Source organism: Malaclemys terrapin, chromosome 1 (genome assembly GCF_027887155.1).
Source record: "Malaclemys terrapin pileata isolate rMalTer1 chromosome 1, rMalTer1.hap1, whole genome shotgun sequence".
Classification (NCBI taxonomy): Eukaryota; Metazoa; Chordata; order Testudines; family Emydidae; genus Malaclemys; species Malaclemys terrapin.
The window spans coordinates 99,555,674-99,583,274 of record NC_071505.1 but is presented as its reverse complement, the minus strand read 5'-3'; the positions used below and the strand labels follow the sequence as shown (position 1 = coordinate 99,583,274).

At 47.0% G+C, this 27,601-nt stretch overlaps 1 protein-coding gene across 2 annotated transcripts in view; it reads left to right on the top strand.

Moving 5' to 3' along the window:
- Positions 1–15,369: 15,369 nt before the first annotated feature.
- Positions 15,370–27,601, top strand: part of CHST11 (carbohydrate sulfotransferase 11) — a 245,420-nt gene continuing 233,188 nt past the window's right edge. The window contains exon 1 of one of the 2 annotated variants that reach the window (XM_054033019.1): positions 15,370–15,649. In XM_054033019.1, coding sequence (XP_053888994.1) covers positions 15,547–15,649 — 103 coding nt within the window. In that variant the 5' untranslated portion in view covers positions 15,370–15,546. Of the gene's footprint in view, positions 15,665–27,601 lie in introns of both variants that reach the window. The other variant, XM_054033012.1, reaches the window with a different exon arrangement.

The window sequence follows — 27,601 nt, the reverse complement described above, 5'->3', positions numbered from 1 at the left end:
CCCAAAAGGTGCTGCCAGAGGAAGGATCTGCAGTCAGTTTGTCATTATCAAGATAATGGACCTGTTTTGTTTGTGTGTGGTGGTTTTTGTTCCCCTCCTGCCCCCCATTCACTTACACCAGTTTTACTTCAGTGTGACTCCATTGACTTCACTGGAGTCACTATATCATAAAATCCATGCAATCGAGCACCATGTGTTTTAAGATGCATTCTTTTTGTTTCTTAACACTACCCCAATTGGGTTCTGAGGCATGATATTGAGAAAAGTTTCAAAGGGGAAGCCCTCCAGAGAGCTTTGCCCACCAGTCCTTTAACGTTCAGAATAGGGAACTGTCAGCCTGACCCTACCTATCTGATATTAACCTTCACTGCTGCAACAGGATGAGAGTTGATCTTTTAGTGAGTATCTGGGACCCAACTTGGGTCGGCAACTTTCTAATCGCACAAGCACAGACACCCTTGCCCTGCCCCGCCCCTTCTTTGAAGCCCTGTCCACCACTCACTCCAGCCCCGCTCCCTCCATTGCTTGCTCTCGCCCTGCCATCACTCACTTTCACCAGTCAGGGGGTTGGAGTGTGGGAGGGGGTGCAGGCTCTGGGGTAGGAGGGAGGTGTTTGTAGTGTGGGAGGGGGCTCTGGGCTGAGGCAGGGCATTGGGGTCTAAGATGAGGGCTTGGGGTGTGGGCTCCAGAAGGGAGTTTGGGTGTGGGAGGGGGGTTGGGGCAGGGTTTTGGGGTGCAGGAGGTGGTGAGGGGTGCGGGCTTACCTTGGGCAGCTCCTAGAAGCGATCGGCATGTCTGGCTCCTAGGGGCAGCCAGGTGGTTCTGCGTGCCGCTCCTGCCTGAAGGCACTGCCCCCGCAGCTCCCATTGGCCGTGGTTCCCAGTAAATGGGAACTGAGGAGTCCGCACTCAGGGCAGTGTGCAGAGACCTCCTGTGCCTAGGAGCCGGAAAGACATGCCGGTCGCTTCTTGCAGCTGTGCAGAGCCAGGGCAGGTAGGGTGCCTGCCTTAGTCCCACTGCACTGCTGACCAGACTTTTAGTGGCTTATTAAAGTCTCCCAGATTGCTTTCAATAGCCACTGGGAGATCGATGCTGATTCTAGTAGACTCCTGGACAATCCGGGAGGGTTGGCAACCCTAGACCCAACCCATTAAAAACTTTAAACTGATGCCTTAAACTGCATCCAGAAGTGAATAGGTGGCTAACAGAGATACTTGAGCATACTAGTGTGGTGTGCTCATAATGGCCCATGCCACTCCAAAGATGGGTTTCTGCATTCTGTGCTAGCTGAAGCTTCTGGTTGGCCTACAAAGGGAAGATAACCTACACCAATGCACTCTAATTAGAGCTATCATAAAGGGGTGCCAAAGGCATAGGGTTGCCAGGCATCCCGTTGTCGACTGGAACACCCGGTCAAAAAGGGACCCTGGCGGCTCTGGTCAGCATAGCAGAGCGGGCTGCTAAAAGACCAGTTGGCTACAGTGGGGCAGGCAGGTTCCATGCTGGCTCCACGAGGTTCCCAGGAAGCGGATGGCATGTCTTCTGTCTCCTAGAAAGAGGGGTGGCTGGGGGGCTCTGCATGCTGCCCCCGCCTGCAGGCACGGCCCCGAGTACAGGCTCCACAGCCCCCATTGGCCGTGAGCCACGAGGTGGCACTTGTGGGTGGGGGCAGTGTGCGGAACCCCCGGGCTGCCCCTCTGCCTAGGAGCCGGAGGGACATGATGCTGTTTCCCTGGAGCCGCTTGAGGTCAGCACTGTCTGGAGCTCACACCCCGAACCCTCTCCCACATCCCAACCCCCTGCCCCAGCCCTGAGCCCTCCTGCACTCCAAACTCCTCATTCCCAGCCCAGAGCCTGCTGGAGCCCTTACCCTCTCCTGCACCCCAGCCTGATGAAAACAAGCGAGTGAGTGAGGGTGGGGGGAGAGTGAGGGATGGGGGAATAGAGTGAGCAGGGGTTGGGCCTTGGAAAAGGGGTGGGACCTCAGAAAAGGGGTGGGGCAAGGGTGTTTGGTTTTCTGCAATTAGAAATTTGGCAATCCTACAAAGGCATGAATTGCTAATGATTGGTCCTTATTAGAGGAAAGTTTGCAATGGATCCAATAAAACCAAAAGTCTATCAACCTTTTTGGTTCAACGTAGCCATGCATGCTGACCAGTTCCTACACTGCCAACACTATTTCCTCTAAATGTTTTCCCACTGGGCCTGGTTTCCATCTATCAGGGATGAGTCACAGATTTCCCCCCCACACACACACATTGGCTAGATGCTGGGAAGGTAGGGAGCCTGTAGGTTCTGGGTCCAATGAAAGGAAGATAAAGAGAGTATCAGAGGTATGATGAGACTTTAGCCCAAATCCTCTCAAGACCTCCCCTAATGGCGCTACATAATTATGGAACGGCAGGGGAGATCGAGTGGGGCCCTGCACACTTCTGAGTTCCCTCAAGGAGAACGCCTTGCACTGTACTCCCTTAGGTACTTTTTAAAATATTCCTCCCCATCTCTACTCCTACTTGAGATTTCCCTGTTTATGCATCCCAGGAACACATTTGGCCTTTTGGCCATAGAGTCACACTGGAAGCTCACATTCAGCTGATTATCCACCACAACTCCCAAAACACCTCAGTTTCTGAAAAAATCTTTCTCAAGTCATTTTTGTGTACTGTATGTGAATAATTTTGATATCATTCTCTAAATGAGTCTTTAGGGCTAGCATCATTTCCACTCCTAGGTACCAGAGTAGCAGCCGTGTTAGTCTGTATCCGCAAAAAGAAGAACAGGAGTACTTGTGGCACCTTAGAGACTAATAAATTTATTAGAGCATATGCATCCGAAGAAGTGGGCTGTAGTCCACGAAAGCTTATGCTCTAATAAATTTGTTAGTCTCTAAGGTGCCACAAGTACTCCTGTACTCCTAGGTACCTGAATCATTTTTGGTCTCTCATAAAATGTATCCAAATCTCATCATCTTCTGGTTTCCTGCTAGTTAGCATAGAATGATAGGACTGGAAGGGACCTTGAGAGGTCATCTAGTCCAGTCCCCTGCCTCATGGCAGGACTAAGTATTATCTAGACCAGTGGTTTCAAACTGCAGATCGTGACTCGGCACTGGATCACGGCAGTGGCTCTATTCAGCACCACTGACCGGGCCGTTAGAAGTCCTGGTGCTGCCTGGCTAAGGCAGGCTAGTCCCTACCTGTTCTAACTCCGCACTGCTCCCCAGAAGTGGCCAGCAGCAGGTCTGGCTCCTAGGCGTGGGGGCCACAGGGCTCAACATGCTGCCCCCGCCATGAGCACTGGCTCTGTACTCCCATTGGCCAGTTCCCAACCAATGGGAGGTAGGGGTGGTGGTGCCTGCGGGCGAGAGGCACGTGGAGCTGCTTGCACACCTCCACCTAGGAGCTGGACCTGCTGCTGGCCACTTCTGGGACGCAGCACAGTCCGTGGTGCCAGGACAGGCAGGAAGCCTGCCTTTGCACCCCCACTGCACTGCTGACCGGGAGCTGCCCAAAGTAAACCCACACCTCTGCCCCAGCCCTGAGCCACCCCAAACTCCTCATCCCTGGCCCCACCCCAAAGCCTGCACCTCCAGCCCAGAGCCCCCCTCCCACACCCTGAACCCCTCATTCTTGGCTGCACCCAACAACCCTCATCCCAGCACCCCAACTCTCTGCCCCAGCCCTGAGCCCCTGCCACACCCCAAACCTCTCATCCCCAGCTCCACTGGGTAGTGGGCATCAACAATTTTCTTCAACTGGGTCGCCAGAAAAAAAGTTTGAAAACCATTGATCTAGACCATTCCTGACAGGTGTTTGTCTAACCTGCTCTTAAAAATCTCCAATGATGGAGATGCCATGATCTCCCTAGGCAATTTATTCCGGTGCTTAACCACCCTGACAGGAAGTTTTTCCTAATGTCCAACCTAAAGCTCCCTTACTGCAATTTAAGCCAATTGCTTCTTGTCCTATCCTCCGAGGTTAAGAAGAATAATTCTTCTCTCTCCTCCCTGTAACAACCTTTTGCATACTTGAAAACTGTTATCGTGTCCCCCTTCAATCTTCTCTTCTCCAGACTAAACAACCCAATTTTTTCAATGTTTCCTCATAGGTCATGTTTTCTAGACTCTTAATAATTTTTGTCCCTCTTCTCTGGATTGTCTCCAATTTGTCCACATCCTTCCTGAAATGTGGCGCTCAGAACTCGACACAATACTCCAGCTGAGGCCTAATCAGAGTAGAGCGGAAGAATTACTTCTCGTGTCTTGCTTACAACACTGCTGCTAATACATCCCAGAATAATGTTTGCTTTTTTTTGCAACAGCGTTACACTGTTTACTCATATTTAGCTTGTGGTCTACTATGACCCCCAGATCCCTTTCTGCAGTACTCCTTCCTAGGCAGTCATTTCCCATTTTGTATGTGTGCAACTGATTTGTTCCTTCCTAAAAAGAGTACTTTGCATTTGTCCTTATTGAATTTCATCCTATTTACTTCAGGCCATTTCTCCAGTTTGTCCATTTTGAATTTTAATCCTATTCTCCAAAGCACTTGCAACCCCTCCCAGCTTGGTATCCTCTGCAAACTTTAAGTGTACTCTCTCTATGCCATTATCTAAATCAACAATGAAGATATTGAACAGACCCAGACGCAGAACCGATCCCTGCGGGACCCCACTCATTACATCTTTCCAGCATGACTGTGAACCACTGATAACTACTCTCTGGGAATGGTTTTCCAACCAGTTATGCACCCACCTTATAGTAGCTCCATCTAGGTTGCATTTCCCTAGTTTTGTTTATGAGAAGGTCATGCAAGACAGTATCAAAAGCATCACCACATCTGTTTTAATGTCCTCTACCTTCTAGTCAGAAACTGAGTCACATTCTGTTATTGTTTAGAATAGTTCTGAGATTAAGAATGCACTATCAACATCCTGGTGCTGATCCAAGTCCATTGAAGGCAATGGGAGTCTTTCCAATGGACTTTGGATCAGGCCCTCCGACATAGAGAGGGAAATTTTATTTAAAAACATTCCCTATTGTCATTCCCATACTTCCCCCTCCCCCTCCCAAACCCCATTCAGTCTCATACTGGTTCCCAGGGGTTCTATTGCAAATAGGATTGGGAAATGCAGGTGAGTAATGTTACCCAAAATTGGATCAGCTAGTAAGCTTAGGGAGGACTAATGACCCACCAGAGTTTGGCAGAAAGCAGCACGTTTATTATATTGATAGCTAAGCTCAAAAGAAGGGGGGGGGTCATATTCACACTCGCATACTCGCGCTCCCAGGACAGGCACAGCACTGGAGATGTCAGGATCCTTTAAGGTAAGTGTCCCACAGCACAGCGATGGATGGTGTGATGAAGGTATGTCTTCCCGAGGCATGATGGAATGCAACGCAGGGAACCATTGGCCAGGCGGTCCGGGCGAAGGGCCTTCACAGGAGGTACAAGCTTGTGAGTGCACCCTTCCCCTTTTAAGGACCTGCTCCTCATGGCCTGCTGACAAGAGATGACTTGGCTGTATCTGGTTGGTCACACTCCACCATGGGCAGTGTCCATGCAGTGTCCATGCACTGGGTGTGTGATCGCTGCCTAATCAGAGTCCCAGATACCTTGTCTATCTGGGAGCTCTTCTGAACTTCCAGCTGTTCAACCAGCCCATTCATCCCACAAGCATTCCAGGAGGGAGGGGTGGGGGAAAGCCACTTCACAGGTATTCAAAGAGGGAGAGGAGACAAGGGGGGGAGGAAGTGTAACCAATCTTTAGAGCATACAGGTTATACCAGGGGTCTCAAACACGCGGCCTGCGGGGTGATTTTCTGCAGCCCCGAGCCCCTCGCAGCCCCTCTGCCCTCCCACAGTGTTTACCACAGCGGCGGCCGGACATGCACCGGGAGCAGGGCAGGCTCCCTGCCTGCCTGCCTGCCCTGCCCTGCGCAGCTCCGGGAAGAGGCTGGAACATGGGGAAGGGGGGGGGGGCGGAGGGGCTGTGTGTGGCTGTTGCTTTAGGCAGTGGCCCCAGCAGCTCCCATTGGCCGGGAACGGGGAACCGCAACCAATGGGAGCTGCTGGAGGCGGTGCCTCAAGCAACAGAAACACACAGCCTCTCCGCCCCCCCCCCTTCCCCACGTTCCAGCCTCTTGCGGGAACAGGGCAGGCAGGGAGCCTGCCCTGCTCCCGGTACACGCCGGGCCAGATCCTGCCCCCCGAACCACTCCTGCAGCCGAACCCCCTGCCCTGAGCCCCCTGCCATACCCTGCACCCCTTCTGCACCCTGACCCCCTGCCTCACCCCGCACCCCACCTGCATCCCAACCCACTGCCCTGAGCCCCATGCCACACCCCTCCTGCACCCCAACCCCCTGCCATACCCTGCACCCCTCCTGTATCCTGACCCCTGCCCTGAGCCCCCTGCTGCACCCCACACTTCTCTTGCACCCAACCCCCTGCCGCACCCTGACCCCTTGCTGTACCCCTCACCCCTCCAGCACCCCACACCCCAACTCCTTGCCTGAGCCCCCACCACACCCCACCCCATACCCCTCCTGCACCCCCTGGGGGCAGGGAGGGGGCAGAGTTGGGGTGGAAATTTCGGAGAAGGGGTTGGAATGGGAGCAGGGAAGGGGTGGGAAGAGGCGGGGCGGGGCCTCATGGAAGGGGTGGAGTGGGAGCGGAGGGGGAGGTGTCAGTAATGCGGCCCTCGGGCCAATGTACTAGTCCTCATGTGGCCCTCATGGTCATTTGAGTTTGAGACCCCTGGGTTATACAGAGCATACAGATCACTGCTGCTCCTACATCAAGTAACTCAGTGTAAGAAATTTGGAGTTATAACCTTTAATCCTAATCTGAGCCTCAGGACTGTCATAGTAGATTTTAATCCAGTACATATACATACACACATTCTACCAGGAAATCCATTTTTCCTAACTGAAAAAAGAGAGATCACTTTACTAGGTACTTGAAGTCTATTGAAGTCAATAGTCACAAGGGGAAGTCCCTTGTCAAACAAATATTACATGTTCTATGCAGCTTTCATTCTGGTTTACCATGGTAGCAACAAAATACTAACTAATGGCAACTAAACCTGGCATGTATACACACACACACATGTCCCATTGTGGCCTAATTCAGGAAAGCATATAAGCACATTCTTGACTTCAAACAAGCATTTAGTCCCATTGACTTCCATGGGATTTATTGTACATATGTAAATACAAAGTTAAGTACTTTCCTGAACAGGGATGTCTCCACTAAGTAGAACAGAAAAAATTAAAATGGAAGTACTCCATTTTACCTTTTGCTACCAATCCCCAATAAATATATTTAATTAAAAAAAAATTAGTAAACATATCAAGATTCAGATGGAACGGGAATAAACCAAGGGTAAAATATAATTCATTACTCTTGAAGACAAATCTGACTTTGATTCTTGGATGATCACACTTGTCCTTCTGTTCATCTAGGCATGTAAGAATGAACATGTTTAGCTCTGGTAATGGGAATGAGCTTTGCACTGCTCTGGTGGCGAGTTGCTCCTGCTAGTCAATTGATATTGGCATCCTGTCTACCTGGCTGGTGCATATTGCTTTAGTGACTAAAGAACACTACTGATGAAGCCTGAGTAAACTTTGCTGAGTGAGAGTAAAATTAGGATGAGCAGTCGATGTAATTCATCCTTAGTACGGAATGTGCATTCAGAGTCAGGAGATGGCAACAGCCCATGGCTAGTGGAATAAGGAGAAATCAGACCTGAAACTTAAGTTCAGTTGAGGGTACAATAATATCACCAGGAAGAGAGTGAGTTATTTAAAAGTACTTCTTTTACGAGTGTGAATGCAACTAATTTTAATGCACAATGGAGCTGGCATGATCAGAAAAGCTTGCAGAGCACTGGTTTGGCCCCTTCAACAAAGATGCTCATTGGTTAAGCTCTACTCCAACAATTTCCCTTTATAAAAGGTGTCGTTGATTGGCAATGGAAAAATGGCAAAAGCACAGCACATGAAGTAAGAGACAACTGAACTGTGACAGAGCTTGGCAGATATTTTAGTTTCTGCCCTGCCCCGGGAATTTGTGTTGGCTGCTCTGGCTTTAGTTGTGGTGTCTGGACATTTCAAAACTTTCCTTGGACGTGGTTTTCAGAGGTGCTTTCCACCTGCAGCTACTTTGGCTTCTGTCCTGCAGTACAATGCTAAGTAATGGGGTAGTGAAGATACCCTTCTAGCAGGCTATCCCATAACTGCCTGTTGCAGGGTTTCTTGATCCTTCTTCGGAAGTAGCTGGTACCGATCACTGTCAGATCCAGGATACTAGACTAGATGGACCACTGGTGGCAATTCCTATGTTTCCATTGACTACAGTGAGAGGAGTTATGGGTGTGAAAAATCAGGCTATTTGAAATTTTGATCAAATCTTTTTTTCTTTTTAAAGTTTAGACACATTTGGCTTTTTTTTTTTAAGTTTATGTTGCCAATAGTCAGTTATACTTCCTTTAAAGCAGAGGGTTCTTAACGTTTTTCTTTCTGAGCCCATTTCCCCCCGCCCCCAACATGCTATAAAAACTCCACAGCCCACCTGTGCCATAATAACTGATTTTCTGCATAGAAAAGCCAGGGCCAGCATTCGGGGATAGCAAGCAGGGCAATTGCCTGGGGCCCCATGGCATAGGGGCCTCCATGAAGCTACATTGCTCAGGCTTCAGACCCATGTGGTGGGGCTTCAGCTTTCTGCCCTTGGCAGGGCCGGTGCAAGGAATTTTCGCACCCTAGGCGAAATGTCCACCTTGCCCCCCCCCCCCCAGGGAGCCATGCGGCAGCTACCCACCCCAGCTCACCTCTGCTCCACCTCCTCCCTGAGCACGCCGCCCCCACTCTAATTCTCCTCCCCTCCCAGGCTTGCGGTGCCAAACAGCTGATTGGCACTGCAAGCCTGGGAGGTGGGAGGAGTGGAGCGGTGACCGTGCGCTCAGGGGAGGGGCGTAGGAACGCTGTAAAAAAAAAAAATTGGGGGCACCGCTTTTTGGCGCCCCCAAATCTTGGTGCCCTAGGCAACCGCCTAGTTTGCCTAAATGGTAGCACCGGCCCTGGCCCTTGGCCCCAGACAGTCTAATGCTGGCCCTGCTTGGAGGCTCCCTAGTGGGCTCCAGACCCCTGGTTGAGAACCACTGCTTTAAAGTATCCTTGCAATCTACAACTCAACCAAAGCCAGTTTAAAAATACTGCAGTGCCCATCTCCTTCTACTCCTGAAACTAATAAACATGCAAGTAATATTTTAACAATCTTGCAGGTGTTCAACTTTGGATTTTCTAGTGTTAGTACTTTTATTCTTATAATTTATTTTATGTTGTTTTTCCTTCTCCCCCAGAGGAGCCTGTTTAAACCATATGAATACAATTCTTGCCATGTATATCTTGTTTATTTGAAAACCGAACCTTCTGCCACTCTTAAAATAGGCCAGGCCTACACTAGAAACTCTTGCTGGCGAGTGTGTGTGTGTGTGTGTGTGTGTGTGTGTGTGTGTGTTTCCTCCCTCCCATGATATTGTGACATGAGCAAAAATACTTTTGCTGGTATCCCTTATTTTGCTTGCAGAACTGGTATATGCTAAGCAGCAAAAGCATTTTTTGGCAGTATGACTACATCTACACTAGGGGGTGTACTGGTATAGATCCTCTTCTAGTGTAGAGTAAGGATATGTTTACGCTATGAAGACTATACTGGCATAGCCCTGTAGTGTAGATGCTGCCTACACCAACAGAAAGCATTTGTTTGTCAGTATAGGAACACCAGCTCCCTGAACACAGTTACCTATATTAACAAAAGCTCTCTTCCATTGACAGAGCTGCATCTGCACTGAGGTGTGTGGGGTGGTCTGGTATAGCTCCATTAGTCAAGGTTGTGCTTTTTCACACCCCTGACCAACGGAGCTACATTGATGTAACTCTTCCATGCAGACCAAGCCTAGCCCATAGATTAGGTGCAGTATGGACTATGCTCCATAGCTGAGGTTGAGCTTCCTGTAAGAAGCCTGAATTCCAACCCTTCTAACTTCTCCCAAAAGAAACATCATCTGGAAACCTTACCTGTCACATGTCATCCCAGGATAGAACTTTAATGGGAAGTATGTGTGTGTTTGGGGAACAGATCAGCAAGGCCCTAATCCTCTGATGGATCCCTGCACCCCATGTGGAGTCCCTGGCAGGATCAGTATTTTAAAAGGTTATACAAATATTAATATGTTTCAAAAATGTGCCTATCTATTCAGCTTTTGAAAGTGTTCCTAGCATTTTGGGGTCGTCATATCTCCAAAAGGAACCGCTTTACAATCTCCAGATGTGCTTAATGTTGTTGGCGTAGTGGATTTCATATAGATGGATTGTTAGTGGGGAATTCAGTTCACAGATATAGGGGGCCCCCTCCAACTGCCACTGAAGTCAATGGAAAAATTCTAGCTGACATCTGTGAAAATGGGATCAGGCCCAGTAAAGAGGTGTTTTCTCACATATACAGAGTAGGGCTAATAATTGGCTTGTTGCAGATTCCAGGTTGCAATCTGCATCTGCTGCACTGTGTGAGAAATGTGGGGCAGGTGTCATGGGTTGCGGTGGGTAGGTGACAGAACAGGAATCTGAGAGGGAAGCCGAGGACTGGGAAGGTGATGAGCTGGGTGTGTATAATGGGGCAATACAATGGAGTCATGATTACTAATTTTGGAATGAGGGGCGTCTCTGGGGTAGGCAGGAGACTGGTGGGGTGTGGATGCAGGATGAAAGGAGTGCAGGGGATTGGGTGGCATAGAGAAAGAGCATGGAAAGGGATCAAGGGACTGGGAAGCGGTATGGAAGGTTTCCCTGGAAAGTGCATTACCCATTAAAATACACCTCTATGCACTTCCATTTTCATCTTACCCTGTGTTCATTTTTGCTCTTGTAGGGCATTTTGGGGAGATCAGTGACTGGATTGGACTAGAACATTGATTTACTTTTGTCAATGGAAAAAATGAGATGTGGCTTCCCTAATGTATGATTGCTGAAGGCAGCAGAAGGATGACTGTTCGGATTTACGGAGGAGTATTGCTGGAGGAAGTTCACCCCATCTGCCCCCTAAAATAAAATAACAACAATTTTCAGCACGGAATACAGAGATACTTGCAGCAGCTCCAGAAAAGCAAGATGACCTTCCAGTCCATTGATCTAGATAGCTGCCATTAAAGGTAGGTGACATTGACAAAACTAAGCAAAGTAACTTAATCTGTAACTAAAGAATTCTAATATATGGTTCATCAAACATTTGTATGGTGTTAATAGCCCTTCCTTGCTTTTGTTGAATATGCCTGTATTAGCTGCTTTGCTGTTGCCTGTGGTAGACTATTCTGTGAGTTTACTACCATCTGTGTGGAGTTTTGTCTGTCTTGGTTTTCACCTGTAGGTTTATTTTTAGTCCTTATACCCGAATCTATTTTTTTTTTAATTGTAGTTCAAAGAGGTGATAGTTCTGGAATCCCCCTGATTTCAGTAGGTTTTCAATTAGGTCTTGGGTTACTATCTTCTTGAGCATCTTAAAGCCATTAGTCTAATTTTTCAAAGGTATTGAGCTCTTCTAGCGCCTGTACGTTTCTGTGTGAATGGTGAGTGTTCAGCACCTACCGTGCAGTCCAAGCTCTTCTAGCTGTTCTGCATTTGTTAACCTTTCTAATGATATGATACATTTCCAAAAAGATGGGCATATACAACTCAGGCACAACAGGTAATTGAATCCAACTGGAAGTGCAGTTTCATTTGCATACTCGGGACCATGGGCTCCCCCTCCCTTTCCATATGCTTTTCTGTAAGAGAGCCAGCACAAAGAGATCCCTGGCATCAAAAGCTCAGAGAATAGGCTGCCTTGTCGCACTGTAATTGCACATCAGGCTTCTTGCCAGAAGGAATCATGGACAAGGCTTGAAATTTACACATAGGTAAAGGCATTTGAAACCTTGTGGTGACAGTCCTAGTACGAGTGATTCTCCTTTGCCTGTGCACTGTCCTTCCCCCTAGCATTGGCAGCATAGCTGGCGTTCTTGTCATGCTGCCTGACAACAGATGCATGTGTTGGACTCTACCCACTGAATGGGGGTTTTAAAGACCCATAAAGCAATTTATCTTTGCCTCTAGCCGCATTAATTTTCTCTCTCTTCCCATATGTTTTGCTTTCAATTTTGGGAGAAAGCATAGAGCGTCTCTCTGTTGGGCTACCTCCTCCCACCACGTTCCTGGCCACGGTCCAGTTCTCCCACTGTGAGTGTACTGTACTTGCTATCATAATGCAGCTCATGTACTGATAGGTGCATATTTTATAGCCACACTGGCTATTTGCTGAGGCCATTTGTAGTATCTTAATATGAATTTCTTCCTTCTGCTGTGAGGGTATGGCCCTGGCATGTTTTCAAGAGGTAGTCCTTAAGAGCACACAATCTACAATGTGTGTGAACAAACGCACAAAAATAATATGTGGGTGGGCCCTGGAGCATGGCTATCTAGTGTGCAAATGCATTTTCAACATAACTACACCAACCAAGCAATTAAACATAGGCAATGGATCTTCACATTTAAGGTAATTAGAAAAACATGCTGGGCCGAATTCTCTCACACGAATCTGTGTTAACCTCCAATTACTTCAATAGAGTTGCACTGGTATAACTGAGAATTTAGTCATCTGTTTCTAATGCTTTGATCTCTATTTCCTACAGATCTAATTTCAGGGAGGTGATGGAGCTGGGAAATGTTGCCATAGAAAATGTTAATAGCACTTAAACTTGGAGAACTTTCGCTCTGATTCAGCAAGGTACTTCAGTACCTGCTTAACTTCTAGCACCATAGTGGCTCCCCCCCATTGGAATTAAAGGAACTATTCAGGTGCTTAGAGTTAAGCAGCTGTTTAAGTGCTCTGCTGAATTGGGACCCTGAAAGCTTTGGTTTAAATTTTTGCAAGCTGACTTTGTTTTGTTATTTTGATCTATTACAGATTAGGATGTACTTTGGTTTTGTAGGATATTTCGCATTACATCTTATCTTGGATCTAAAAGCGTGGAAAAAGGGGGGAAAATATCCCCCCCCCCTTTATATTTGTGTCACAAAATAGAAAAAGCTACTGCCCCCCTACACACATGCACAAAAAGCCCTCAGTCATTGGTGATAAAATACTTTATTTTCATTTGTGTAACTGAACACTTAATAAAGCAATAATAAACAATACAAATCATTGGGAGCAAAGGAACTTCTAATAGGAGTACCTCAACCATATCTGATCTACCAACACAAACATTCAGATAAATTATTTTCTATCTTTGGTGAGAGAGCCCCAAAAGTGAGTAAAAACAACAAGGAGTCTGGTGGCACCTTAAAGACTAACAGATTTATTTGGGCATAAGCTTTCGTGAGTAAAAACCTCACTTCTTCGGATGCATAGAGTGAAAGTTACAGATGCAGGCATTATATACTGACACATGGAGAGCAGGGAGTTACTTCGCAAGTGGAGAACCAGTGTTGACAGGGCCAATTCAATCAGGGTGGATGTAGTCCACTCCCAATAATAGATGAGGAGGTGTCAGTTTTTAAATTTTAAATCAGTCACTATCATTGAACAAAAAAACTTCAGAAACAGACTTCAAAGAGAAACAGCAGAACTAAAATTCATTTGCAAATTCAACACCATTAATCTGGGCTTGAATAGGGACTGGGAGTGGCTGGCTCATTACAGAAGCAGCTTTTCCTCTCCTGGAACTGACACCTCCACCAGACTCCTTGTTGTTTTTGTAGATACAGACTAACACGGCTACCCCCTGATACTTGACACCAAAAGTGAGTAATGATTTTTGTGTACAACAGTTCTTGGGCATCTAGCTTGAAACATAATCTTACATTCTACTCCAGCGATGGCTGCACTTCCACAGAAGAGGTGATAAATTTTGCTCTTTTGCACTTCTTCACTCCTATGGATTTCAGTCGGACAGAGTATAACAGAGGGCAGGATTTGTGCCTTCCTCTTCAAATGCCAATGAGCGTGCAACAGAGGTGAGGCCCTTCATTTTCAGTTTAATGATTTTTAGTGAAAAATGTTCAGACTTTACCAAAAAAAAAAAAAAGCTACAATTTGGTTTTTACTGATTTTTTTTTCCACCCAAATTTCAGACCACTCATGTACATGAAGATATCACTTACCTTAAGAAAATCAGATCCATTACATTAGGTAGATGTGTTATGTTAATAAGTTAGTCTGTGTAAACAGGTTTAAAAAGTAAGGCAATGTAGGGGAAGAGACACACATATTTGTGTGCATATGTGTATGTACTGTTAATGTACAGTTCATTACATAAACCACAGCATTAAACTGCTTTACTTTCAGTACTCTTACTTTTTTCTACAAGTTTTTTCTGCCCTCCTGTCTGCCACTAATCCTGATATTTACCCAGAAAACTGAAGTTATTTTTTGCACTTTTTTTTTTTTTTGTAATAATCTGATACATTCCCAGGAAATCTTAAACAAAATAAAGACTGAAAAGGAAGGGCCTGGAACACAGGGTAATACTTAGCCCTACCTCCCTGCATGCACTTGAAGTCTTTAGGAACTGCACTGCTGAAAGTCCAGGAAAGAGACGGCAAGGCCTGGTTCAGGGAGGGGTAGTGAATTTGGAATGCTCTCCCCCCCTCACCATCGCATCTGGATTCCACAGCCTGGAATTTTATTTCCACTTTAGCTTGTCCGTGGCGGTGGGAATCTATTTGCAGGTGTGTGTGTCCAAGTGCACTACCCAATATCAGCTCCCAAGTCAAGGCAAATAGTTCCTAAGTAGGAATCTCCCATTACCTCCCGCTCCACCAAGAGTATCGGGTCCCTGGGCAGGGAACCACTTCCTTTCCCTATGTGCGGGGGTCTCCTCTTTCCACCCTGGGGTGATAATGGGCTCCCCTAGGGAATCGTCCTTTTCTCCCCCTCCTCTCCAAATTCCCTCTCTGGAGATCCTGTAACCTCTCCCTAGAAGCTGCCAAGTGTCTGTCAAGCTGATTTGCCCCGCCCTCATTGTAAAAAAGCCCCTCTTTAAATGTAGGGGAGCGGGTTCATGTTTAATTTGTCCTGGACCTGGAAACTGACCTGAACCCTATACAGCAGGCGCAGCAGCTGCAGATAAGAGTGGCTTTGGGACCGCGAGGAAGCCCGCAGCCTTGCCAGGGAGCAGCTGGACGCGACCATGTTCTGAACAGGGTAGTTCGCTCCGGCTCTCTCCTTCCCTCTGCGCAGACAACTCCTCCGCCCTCCCCGGCCCTGGAGCGGAGAGTGGTGAAGCCCAGCCTAGGACTACCACCCAGCCCAATGAAGTAGCCCTTGTGCGCTGCTACCCAGGCATCACCCAGAGCAGCAGCGGGAGGAGGCGCCAGGCAGGCAGCCGGCCGGCCGGCTTCCAGGCATCTCTGTGCGCTCCGAGCTCCTTCCACACCCCCAACTCCGAGCAGAGAGCGAACCGGCTCCCCATCCCCTGTGCTCCTGCCCCGCAGCCCCGGGACCAAGCCATGAAGCAGGCTCTGATGGAAGTCATGAGGATGAACAGGATTTGCAGGATGGTCTTGGTCACTTGCTTCGGATCCTTTATCCTGGTCATCTTCTATTTCCAAAGTATGTTGCATCCAGGTAGGGCACCGTCACTTGCTCTCCTGGTCTGCCGGCTCCGCCCGGCTGTGTCATGCGGGGGGACTCGGGCTGGCGGACGGTGCGCTCCCCACCGCGGGATTCAGGCTGCAATAATGACTCTCTTTCCTGCAACCAGGATGGGCGGTAGTTTTTATTCTTTTTGTGTCTGAGAGGTTGGGGAGGGGGGCGAGAGTGGTGCTGCTGTGAGAGGGGAGGGATGGTAGGGAGATTGGGGGAGGGAACTGGTAGGGGATTAGAGAAAAGGGGTGTTTGAGATATAGGGGTGAGATGATTGGGGATTAGGATATTGGGGAAGAGGTGGGGACAGGGGATTAGTAGGGGATTGGGATATGGGGGGAGAGGTGGTGATGAGGGATTAGGGGATTGGGATATTGGGGGGCATTAGCAGGGGATTGGGATATTGGAGGAGATGTGGGGACGGGGGATTAGCAGGGGATTGGGATATTGGGGGAGAGGTGGAGATGGGGGATTAGTGGGGGAGATGTGGGGACTGGGGATTAGCAGGGGATTGGGATTTTGGGGGCTCTGGGGCATTAGTAGGGGATTGGGATATTGGGGGGGAGGTGGAGATGGGGGATTAGCAGGGGATTCGGATACTGGGGCGAGAGATGGGGATTAGTAGGGGACTGGGATATTGGGGGTGATGGGGGATTAGCAGGGGATTACAGAAGGGGTGATATTAGGGGATTGAGATATTGGGGGATTATTAGGGAATTAGAGGAGGGACATTATTAGAGGATTGATCTATTGGGTGGAGGCTGGTTGTGATAGTGGAGAGATTATTTAGGATTGGGGACAGAGTGACAGAGGCCTGGGGGGTGTGGCTGGTCAGTCGGTCTGTCTGGGGGATCAAACTCGGGTTGTGTACAGCGCCGGGCGCGGATGCTGTGAAATCCGGGTCCAGCGCTGCCTCTCAGCCCGGGAAGGTGAGCTGCAGGCCCGCGGTCTCTCAAATCGCCCTCCCCGCTTCCGATCCATTCTTGCCATGTGGATACAGGGGGCTAAGCAGCTCCGGGTTGCGCTGCCGCAGAAGGGCCCGGGCCGGGCCGCTGACTGGGATCGCGGCCCCTGCTTCTCCCTTGCCTCGCGGGTTGTAGTGCTACTGGGACTGTTTGTGGCGGGGCTCCCCGGTCCCCGCTTCTCCCTAGCCACGAGGATTGGGTTGGGGGTGGGGGAGAGGTTTTGCTGTTCCCGGGTGTGCTCTGAGGCTGCTAGCCCCGGTCCTGCCTTCTGCTTCCCTGGGGTGAACCTGTGCTGGGGCTCGGGGCGCTCTGGGATGGAGCGGCGCCGGCTCTTCCAGCTGGGGCTGGGGCAGGCGCGGGCAGCGCGCCTCTCGCGGGTGGGCCGCATGCCTGGGGCGCAGCAATTGCTGCTGCTCCTCGCCCCTCGCGCCCTAGTCCGAGCGGGCGGCGGCAGCAGCGCCGGGACGGGGGACGGGTCAGAAGAGGGGTGGGAGCGATGCTGCCCCGCTCTGTGGAGCAGCTGGCGGTGACCCTATGGCAGGGCGGGTAGCCAACAGGATTTGGGTCGCGGGGACACTCGGGGGCTGGGGCGCTCCCCGCTGAACTTCCAGCTGCTGCGGCATCAGCCCCCCTCAAAATGTCCTGCTAGCGTGTCTCCATTCGGAGCTCCGGAAAGGCTCCCCCAGCAACGGGGACCACGCATCAGAACTGTGGGAGCCTGAGAAATAATCGCTATCCTCGGGGCTGCCACCTCCCATCCCCTCTCCCCAGGTATTAGATAAACAATTTAGTGCTACACTTGTGAAGTAAGACACGCTTCCCTGTTCAATCCTCGCTCTCCAGTCTAAAGTGGAGCGCACAGATGGGAAGATCCTACAGTGGATTAAAAAAGTTATAGCATAATGTGCATATTAAAAGCCCGTGTGTGTCCCATGCTGTCAGTCGGCCCGATCCCGCTGCTGCTGAAGTTAACTGGAAGTGTTACTATGTAGTTCAGTACGCGCAGGATCGGGCCCAGCATTTTATTCATCGGAGCTCTACGGATTGTTTTGAGTGGAGTCCTTTTCTTCTGCCGATTGCTTTTGCAGGGTTTACTGGGGCGACGTACAGCATTAGAGTCATTGGAGGGTTTTCCCTGAGCAAGGACTGCAGAATCTGGTCAATAGCTGCAGAAATAATTCATGATCCAATTGTATTAAAATGTAGGCAGGTGTTTAATTATAAACACGCCAATTGTCCCACTGAAATCAACGGAATTAAGCACTGTTTGAGGTTACCTACCTGCCAAAATTTCTGAAGGGGGGGGCGGGGGAGATCCTTCGAGGGAGTAAACTGAGGTTTATTGAACAAATATATTTTCGAGAAACTGAAAGCCGCGGTGCTTGAATTTTTGGACTGGCAGTGAAAGTTCCGCTGTTACTCAGCACATGAAGAGCAATGATGAAATGATTCCTCCTTCGACTATAGATTGTGTCCTGACCCCTTTATGTGTAACGTGTTGGTGTTTCTGCGACCCGTAAGTAGCCAAACCAATGCTATCGAATGCAAAGAGCTGGCAAATGGGTTTTGTACTCCTGTGATTAAAATAACTGAGTGAAAGTGTTTGCCCTGAAATTCTAAAGACTTAAAATTAACTTCAGTTAGTTGCTCCAATACAGAAAAAAGTATCTGAGATCGACTCCAAAAATTTTTTCTCACTCCCCAGTGAGAAGAGTATTTTGGAGGTTACAGGCTGGAGGAGTGAAATGCTCCGTGCTTGGGGCCGGATCCAAAGTCGATGACAGTCGGCGGAAAGGTTTCCAGCGATTTCAGTGGGTTGAGGTTTGGGTCAGGACCTGAAAGAGAAACTCATCAAGGTTCGCTGGAGCCGCTAACAGGCCAGCTGATGCGGTGACAGTGTTCTGGATGAGGCTGGAATGTTTGCACGACAATGGCTTGATTTTATTTAATTTGGCGAAGGGTCCTTGAAACTAATGCACGTCCAAAGTGCTGCAGCTCTGTGTAGTTAAGCGTCTGGTGGCATAGACACCAGTCTGACTCCCCCCCCCCCCCCCCAAGATGTATCGTGTAAAAACCCTCAGTAAAAATGCATCGTTCTGTTAAGTGTAGGAATGTGCTGTGTGTGTGTGGGGAGGGGCGCTGACTCTGCTCCCGTTTAAGTCGTTTGGGAGCTTTGCCACTGATTTAAATGGAAGCAGGATCGAGCCCTAGGACATTAGTGTGGAGTGTGTCTCTGCAGCTGCTCCAGGCACAGACGTTTCATTGATTCCAGTGGCAGTCCTACGTGCAGAGTGACTGCAGAACTGTCTGTGTGTGGTGGTGGGGGTGGGGGGGGGGTGGGAAGAAGCAGAAAACTATCACTTGCACTGCCTGTGCTCTGATTTCTCCCCCCCCCCAGTTTGAGAAACGATGGGGAAGCTGAAATTAAAATACTTATTAGAAGAATCACTGAAAGATAGTTCAGTGGAAACACATGCGTTCAGCGTCCTCCCCTCGCTCCACCTTTGACATTGCCACTAAACTGTAGTTGATCAAAATGACCTTCATTAAGGCTCTTGGGGTCACTAAGCATTTACATTATGAATTGATAGTATTATGATGCAGTTGATCTAGGCTTTTGTGGTGATACTTGGTCCTCCTGAATACCTCCCTATCAGATCGTCTTCAGCAGCTGGCTTCACAAAACTTGGTATTTGCCTGTTGAATGTATTCCCTTTCTTTGTCTGTCTGGGTTCATACCTGCCAATCCCCCCTAAGTAATACAAATTTATTATATCCTAGTTTTTCCCTATCTGCCCAGTGCCTCCAATCCCACTGACTTCACAGGGAGTGCTCAGCACCTAGCAGAATTGGGGCCCCAACTGCCAATCATGTATTGGAAGGCTTCAGAATACACTGTAGCATGTCATTCACAACAAATGTAATTTTTACAGTGGTTATATCCAGTGGGCAGTATAGTTAGTAGGTTTATTCAAAGGTAATTGGCCACAGATTTATTTTTCCTAGCTTCAAATAAAATATAGTATTAAAACTTGGAATCTGAACTCAGTAGACCAGAGATGAAAATGCTTTCTGGAATGAATTTTTGAATACCTCCAAAAAGAACTAAGTGCTTTTTATAGGGATAGTTGAGGATTACTGTTTATATTCTAACTTCTTTTAAAACTGCATTTGAGTTGAGATTTCAAAGCAGTGCAAAAGATTTAATTTAGAGACTTAATAGAAGAAAGTAATATTGTAGAATCACTGTTGGTTGGAGAAGGTGAACCTGATTGCTGTTTTGTACAGGTTTAGGCTGCTGTAACGGAATTAATATCCGTGGTGGTGCTCCTGATTTACACCAGCTAAAGTGCAATTGGAATCCAACCTTCTGTCGCTAAGGCAGTGGCTTTCAACTTTTTTTTTTTTTTCCATCTGTGGACCCCTAGAAAATTTCAAATAGAGGTGCAGACCCCTTTGGAAATCTTAGACATAGTCTGTGGATTCCCAGGGGTCTGCAGACCATAGCTTGAAAACCACTGCTCTAAAGCACCTTTATGAGTGTGACTGGTTCTGCTTTGTGTGGTATATTTCTGTGATGTAAACTACTATAGAACTGTCATAGACTTTAAACTAGGATCATATATATTAGATTGCAAGCCAGGTGTAGAGAAATGAAAGTGTAATGTGCAAAAATCTATTGTTCCAAGATTTACCATCTATTTTTTTACCTTACCTTACCAGAATATAACCATATGTCATCTATGTTGTGATACAAGTGCATACTAGCCTACAGTTCTTATATAAACTTGTGATAACAGTTTTTCAACTCCAGCAAGTTTGGTTTGTTAAGCAAAAGGGCATTGGGTAATTACCCAAATATCATATACTAGAGATATTGATATGAGGCAAGTTTCAGTGAAGTTGCACCAGGGATGAATTCTGGCTCAGAGTCCTCAAAGAGCATGACTCTGGAGTGTATGTGTGGGGATTTGGGACTGAAGGTATTAGGAGCTTTCAAAGGCTTGGCATTTTATCTGTTTCAAGGTTTTTCTTTTTATGCAAAAGTCCCTCTGCCTGAGTTCATTCAACAAGAAACCAACAGTAAAGTGACCTGTCTCTTTGCAACACGATTCATCTCTCATGTCACTTATTTATTTATTTTATTATTACAGCAGTTAGTATGTTAGGGACCTCACAATTAGGGCTAGTCAAAAATTTTCCACCGAAACTTTTTTTTAAAATGGAAAATTGGGTTCTCAGCTAAATACCATTTTTTTTTCACACAAATGTCGTTCCATGGAAATTGTTCATTTTCATCAAAATCTTCCCAAAACCAACATTTTCTGGGAGTGGGGGAGAAGAAGGAACGCATAATCACACAAACTCAAAATACATATTAAAAGACACATTCCTTATCCTAAGGGGCTTTCAAAGTAATTCTAGATGTGATGCAAAAGAGGGAGAAGAGGCTCAGGGAAGTATAGGGGTGACAGCAATAAGATTCTCCAGTTACTCCGCAAAGGCTAGCATATATCATTTTTCTTTTTTGAGTTTAAATAGAGTTTAAGTTTCAGGTCTGAAATACCTCTATTTCCTGGAACCACAAGCCCAAACCCCAGTGGGACAAATCAGCCCTTAAGCTGTCAAGATAGATACATTGAATTCAATGATGTTTAGTTGTGGAGTTTTTGAATGAGCCATTTTAAAAATCAAGGTCATGAGACAGATCATTTGCCTAGGATGAGTGTGTGAAAGCAAGCACAGTAACGAGAGCTTTAAAACAACAACAAAGAAACCCTAGGTAAGTAGGTTGGTCTCTTGTCTCCAGGGAAGAATTCAGTTCATGTCCCCTTGTGCATGGGGAACTGGGTGCATTGTACTCCTCACTCTCTGCTCTATATGTCTCTCCTCCCCTGGAAGCCAATAGTAAACTGCTCCCAGGGTATGTCTACACTATGGGATTACTCCAAATTTACAGAATTTGATTTTTGGCAACCGATTGTATAAAGTCGAGTGCATGCGGCCACACTAAGCACATTAATTCGGCGGTGTGCGTCCATGTACCGAGGCTAGCATCGACTTCCAGAGCGTTGCACTGTGGGTAGCTATCCCATAGTTCCCGCAGTCTCCCCCGCCCATTGGAATTCTGGGTTGAGCTCCCAATGTCTGATGGGGCCAAAAATTTGTTGCGGGTGGTTATGGGTAAATGTCGTCAGTCAATCCTCCCTCCGTGAAAGCAACGGCAGACAATCATTTCGCGCCCTTTCCCCTGGATTGCCCAGGCAGACGCCATAGCACGGCAACCATGGAGCCCATTCAGCCTTTTTTCACTGTCACCGTATGTCTACTGGATGCTGCTGACAGACGTGGTATTGCAGCACTACACAGCAGCATCCCCTTACCTTTGCAAGTTAGCAAAGACTGTTACCAGCCATACTGTACTGTCTGCTGCTGTCATGGGTGCTCCTGGCTGGCCTCGGTGAGGTCGGTTGGGGGCACCTGGACAAAAATGGGAATGACTCCCCAGGTCATTCTCTTCTTTGTTTTGTCTAATGGAGATTCAGTCCTGCCTAGAATATCAGGCAAGCCTACTAAAGAACCAGAGAGGCAAACGGCCGCTCCGGGTCAGAGCCCCAGACATCCCGCAGAAATGATGAGCTGCATGCCATTCTAGGGGTGCCCCTACAACAACCCCACCCATTGCTTCCCTCCTCCCCCACCCCTCTTGGGCTACCTTGGCAGTTATCCCCCCATTTGTGTGATGAAGTAATAAAGAATGCATGAATTTGAAACAACACTGACTTTATTGCCTCTGCAAGCAGAGATCAAAGGTGGGAGGGGAGGGCGGTTGGCTTACGGTGAAGTCGAGTGAACCACCATTCTGCACTTGCTCAGCCGATAGCTAAAAATGGGAATCTGTGATAAGCACTAGGATAGAAGCACAGGTAGGACTGAATCTCCATTTGTGTGTGGGCCTTTGGTTGACACTGGTAAAATACAAAATGTCCCAGGATATGTATGTTGGGGGACAGTTCTAAACGGCAGCTTTATTTTTTTTATTTGCAGCAAAATGTAGAGGTCTAAGTATCTGATTGTGAGCCCTGAGAGCAAGGGGTAGGCTGGGGTAGGTATGACTGCGCGGTGCTGCCGACTGGGAGAGCAGCCTGAGGCAGAAGCCTCCAGCTGCCATGATATTCCAGGCAGGAATGAATCTCCATTAGACAAAACTTAAAGAAGAGAATGACCTGGAGTCATTCCCCTTTTTGTCCAGGCGCCCCCGACCGACCTCACCGAGGCCAGTCAGGAGCACCCATGTCTGCCCAGGTGCCCCCGACCGACCATACCAAGGCCAGCCAGGAGCACCCACAGGACGACGATGATGGTTACCAGTCATACTGCACCGTCTGCCATCCGCAAGGCAAAGCAAGGGGATGCTGCTGTGTAGCGCTGCAGCACCGTGTCTGCCAGCAGCATCCAGTAGACATACGGTGACAGTGAAAAAAGGCGAGAAACGATTTTTTTTTCCTTTTGCTTTCACGGGGGGAAAGGGGGCTGACGACATATATCCTGAACCACCTGCGACAATGTTTTTGACCCTTCAGGCATTGGGAGCTCAACCCAGAATTCAAATGGAACTGTGGGATAGCTACAGTCATCAGTCGTCCCTCCCTCCGTGAGCGTCCATTTGATTCTTTGGCTTTCTGGTACGCTTGTCTCAGCTCCTTAAGTTTCATGCAGCACTGTGTTGAGTCCCTGTTGTGGCCTCTGTCCATCATGGCCTTGGAAATTTTTTTCAAATGTTTTGGCATTTTGTCTTTTGGAACGGAGTTCTGATAGAACAGATTCATCTCCCCATACAGAGATCAGATTCAGTATCTCCCGTACGGTCCATGCTGGAGCTCTTTTTTGATTCTGGCTGTGCTGATGAGCTCTGCATGGTCACCTGTGCTGATCAGCGCTCCACGTTGGGCAAACAGGAAATGAAATTCAAATATTCGCGGGGCTTTACCTGTCTACCTGGCCAGTGCATCCGAGTTCAGATTGCTGTCCAGAGCGGTCACAATGGTGCACTGCGGGTTAGCTCCCGGAGGCCAATACCGTCGAATTGCGGCCACACTAACCCTAATTCGAAATGGTGATGTCGATTTCGGCGCTACTCCCCTCGTTGGGGAGGAGTACAGAAATCGATTTTTAAGAGCTCTTTATGTCGAAGTCAATGGCTTCATTGTGTGGATGAGTGCAGGGTTAATTCAATTTAACGCTGCTAAATTCGAACTAAACTCGTAGTGTAGACCAGGCCCAAGTTAATACACGATAACTCAAGGTTTTATTAACTTTGGCACAAAATCCCTCCTTGCTGTGGAAAGTGCCCTTTAATGAAGCTTTTCAGGGTAGCTACTGGCCAGGGTAGCTGAGCAGTACTGATGGTTGGGAAATAGCTGCAGGGGATTGTAGGGCATTGCGGAGACAAAAATGGAGATGGCCCTGGTTTCTGGAGGATCCCTGGGGAGGTTGAACCCACTACCTGTTCCTCTGGGAGGAAACCACAGGCCCTGATGGAATGATCTGATGGAAACTGAGGGGAAATCTGTGAAATTTCCCACTACCTATATGGATTTTTCTATGTAGCAGAGCAGTCTGCTCTCCTGACTGTTCTGTATGGATATTGATGATCACTTTTGTAACTGTTTGTTTGGGGTTTCTTCACGTGTCCTTCTTCAAAATTTCTCCTTTTTCTACTGTTGTTCATTGAACTATATGCTGGTGGACTTTTGCTCTCCAACCATGAGGTTGCTGCATTTCATTGCAGCTTTGTCTGTGTTTGATCTTTTGATCTTAGGGTTTTATACTACTGCCCATCACCATAGCATCTGAGCCACCAATTGCCCAGTTATTAATGTCACTCTTTACTGTTGGTACTAGTCTGTTGCTTGAACAAATGCTAGGTCTTCCTTTCTTTAAATGTCAAAATATATCCTACACTGTACCACTGATTGACTTAAGAGCTTTAAAAAAAATCTCAAACTCACCACTGGTTTCTGTGGCAGGTTCTGATCAGTAGTGCAATATTCCATCTTTCTTTTCTCCTCTGCTTTTCAAGTGGGATGAGGTCCATGATGATCTCTAGCAGTGGAAGGGATGGGAATGTGACACTCTGCAGAGAGACTCAGATTTTGTTCTATTTGGGGTATTTTATAGTCAGAACAATTGAGGGAGCATGTTTGTCTGGGATATTTTAATTAAGAGTCAGATTCTAATGCAATCCCATGGAGTGAAATCCTGTCCCTATTGGAGTCAGTGACAAAACTTCCATTGACTGACTGCAGTGGGGCCAGGATTCCAGACACTGAGTAACCCCCTGCTCCTTCAGCCATTCCATTGACTTCAGTGGGACGACTTGAAGAATTTAGTATTACTCAATGCGAGTAAGCATTTCAGGCTAACCCGGTATGTCAAGAACACCTGTAGTCTGGGAATGCACTGACTTGGGCACCTAATTGTCCTTTGTGCCTTTTGAGAATCTCCCTCTTTAATATTAGCCCTCACTTTTTAGAGGGTAACTTTTTTAATGTGTGGATATGAATATGGCTTTTTGGAAAAACCATTCCCTACTTAACCTCTTCCCCTCCCAAAAAAATTGCCTGTTATTTCTGGAGATGTTGAAACCAAACTTACAGGGTACCACCCATGGCTACTTTCCATTAAGTAGTCAGATCATCTATTACTCCATAATTACTATTTCCAAAAGGTAGATTGTATAAGTTTTAAAAAAAATTTAATGGTCTAAAAATGTTAGCTCTCATTAGTACAGACATTTGCAAAACACCTTATAAATATTGTGGAAGTTTGCGCTGACTTTCATAGTATTAATGCTCTGTACTACAGACTTAAACCTGTCAAGATTTGGCTCAAACCTCATTTTTTCCAAGACACAAAAAAATTCCATTCACATTAAACTTTTATTTTTTCCGTAAGAAATAGATGTATAAAACAGAACCGCACAGTGCAGTGTATAAAAACATTGATAGGCTTAGTTAAGTGTAACCAGCGTGTCAACAACTTCATGTCTGTGCTGGGTGGGCATATTTTCTGAATGCTTAAATTGTTTCCATTACTTTTTTGCAGTGACAGAGTGGTTTATCTTGTATGAGACATGTAACTTTAAAAGCAGTTCAGAGAAGTGGAAGAAGCTGGATCCCTGTTGGCTTTCCCAAAGCCTGAATTCAGTACAGTATTTAATTTGATTTTTATTTGTAGCCTGAGATACTGTATCAGATCCCTACGTATGAGGATGCTTCATTTGTCCTTGTGTGAATGTCATTCTAATAGTATCACAGTTGCCTCTCTCTGAAGTCTTTTGAGCTAAAATATATGTATTATGTATCAACTCAAAGGTAATCCCGTGACATTTAAATAGAAAGATGGGGTTGGGGATGGAGACATAGCATCTTAAATTTGATACAATTTTATTTGTAGATAGTTTACATGGTTTAAGGCAGTTGTTTGGGTTCTTATTTGATTAGCTTAAGCATGAATATTTTTTTATGTATACAGTATAATAGTGTGTATTCAATTTAAGGGTCTTGTCCAAAGCCCATACAAGTAAATAGGAGTCTTTTTATTGACTTTATTGGGTGCTGAATCTGATCCTAAAAAAAATAATTAAAAAAAAATTTAAAATAAATGTTTGTGCAAATCATCATCCCAGGGTTTAAGGCCAACAGACATTTCTAGGGTGTTAGATTTGATACTTCATTGATTTACAAGGATAAAGTCCATTAGAAAACACATTCTTATTTGCACTGAATGTGCCTGTTCCTCGTGTAGCTCAACTGTCCTGTCTCTTTTTGGGTGGAGTGGATTTAATCCTTTAGAGTGGCTATTCAGATTTCAGCGGTTTGGCTGATTCCCCTTTTCTTCTTCTTTGTATTTAGTCAAAGATCAGGGCCTCTATGCACCGTACACACATCGAGTAAAAAAAAAAAAAAAGGTTCCCTGCCACAAAGAGCTCACAGTCTAAGTCGTAGATGATAAAACAGACAGAGGGAAGGTTTCAGACCCCCGTTACTTCTGCACCATTCCTCCACTCCTATCCCTGAAGAGAGCAAGTGCTCTGGGTTCTCTGTTCCCTTTATTGTGGGTATAGCCATGGGAGGATCTGCTCTGACCCTTTTTATTGTTGGTTGTTTACTTTGGCATCTGAAAGCCAAGACTTAATGAATCCGTCAGGACTCCATTGGAGAGTCATTAACGTGAGTACTCGGTATGACTTGCTGTACAAATAATTTCGGTTCTCTCTCCTCTCCTTCCTCCCCCCCCCCTCTGCCCCCCATTTCCACTGAAGCCAAATCTAGGCTTTCTAGATCAGGGCTCCGTTTTGTAAACTTGTTACAGGTTTTAACTTAATGAAAATGGTTGTAGTGACTTTATGGCTAATAAAATGCCCAGATTCTACTGATTTATAAATATAACTCTCTCTCCACATGCAGTTCCCCTCCAGCTGCTGTGCTGCCCTGGGGTGGTATCGGCACACCAGTTGCAGTAGGTTTTGGGCCATTGGATCCATGTAAATGTTCATCCTCTGTCCTCCCCCTCTGTTGGCCTTCTCTGTGGTCTTCTGCCCACCCAGTGAAGGCCTGGTATACAGCGCCTTTCTGGCGACGTAGGGGTTTCACAGGCAGCCAGGATAGCTCCAGCTCATTTCCTCTGCACATCCCCTACACTGGTCTTAACTGGGGTACTAATCCCACACTTCCCCAAAGCAGAGCTTGAGTTGGCTGGAAGGCTTTGAGAATGGCCTCCTTACTTTCTAATATACAAATGAACTGCTTGTCTATGTGAATCAGAGAGGTTCTACTGTGTTAAATAAACAAATGTCCTTACCTTAGATTAACATGGAAAGAATTTTAAATACCTCACTTACTTTTACCCTTTAACTCTTTTTGCTTGCTGTTTGCACTGCACTCATCTT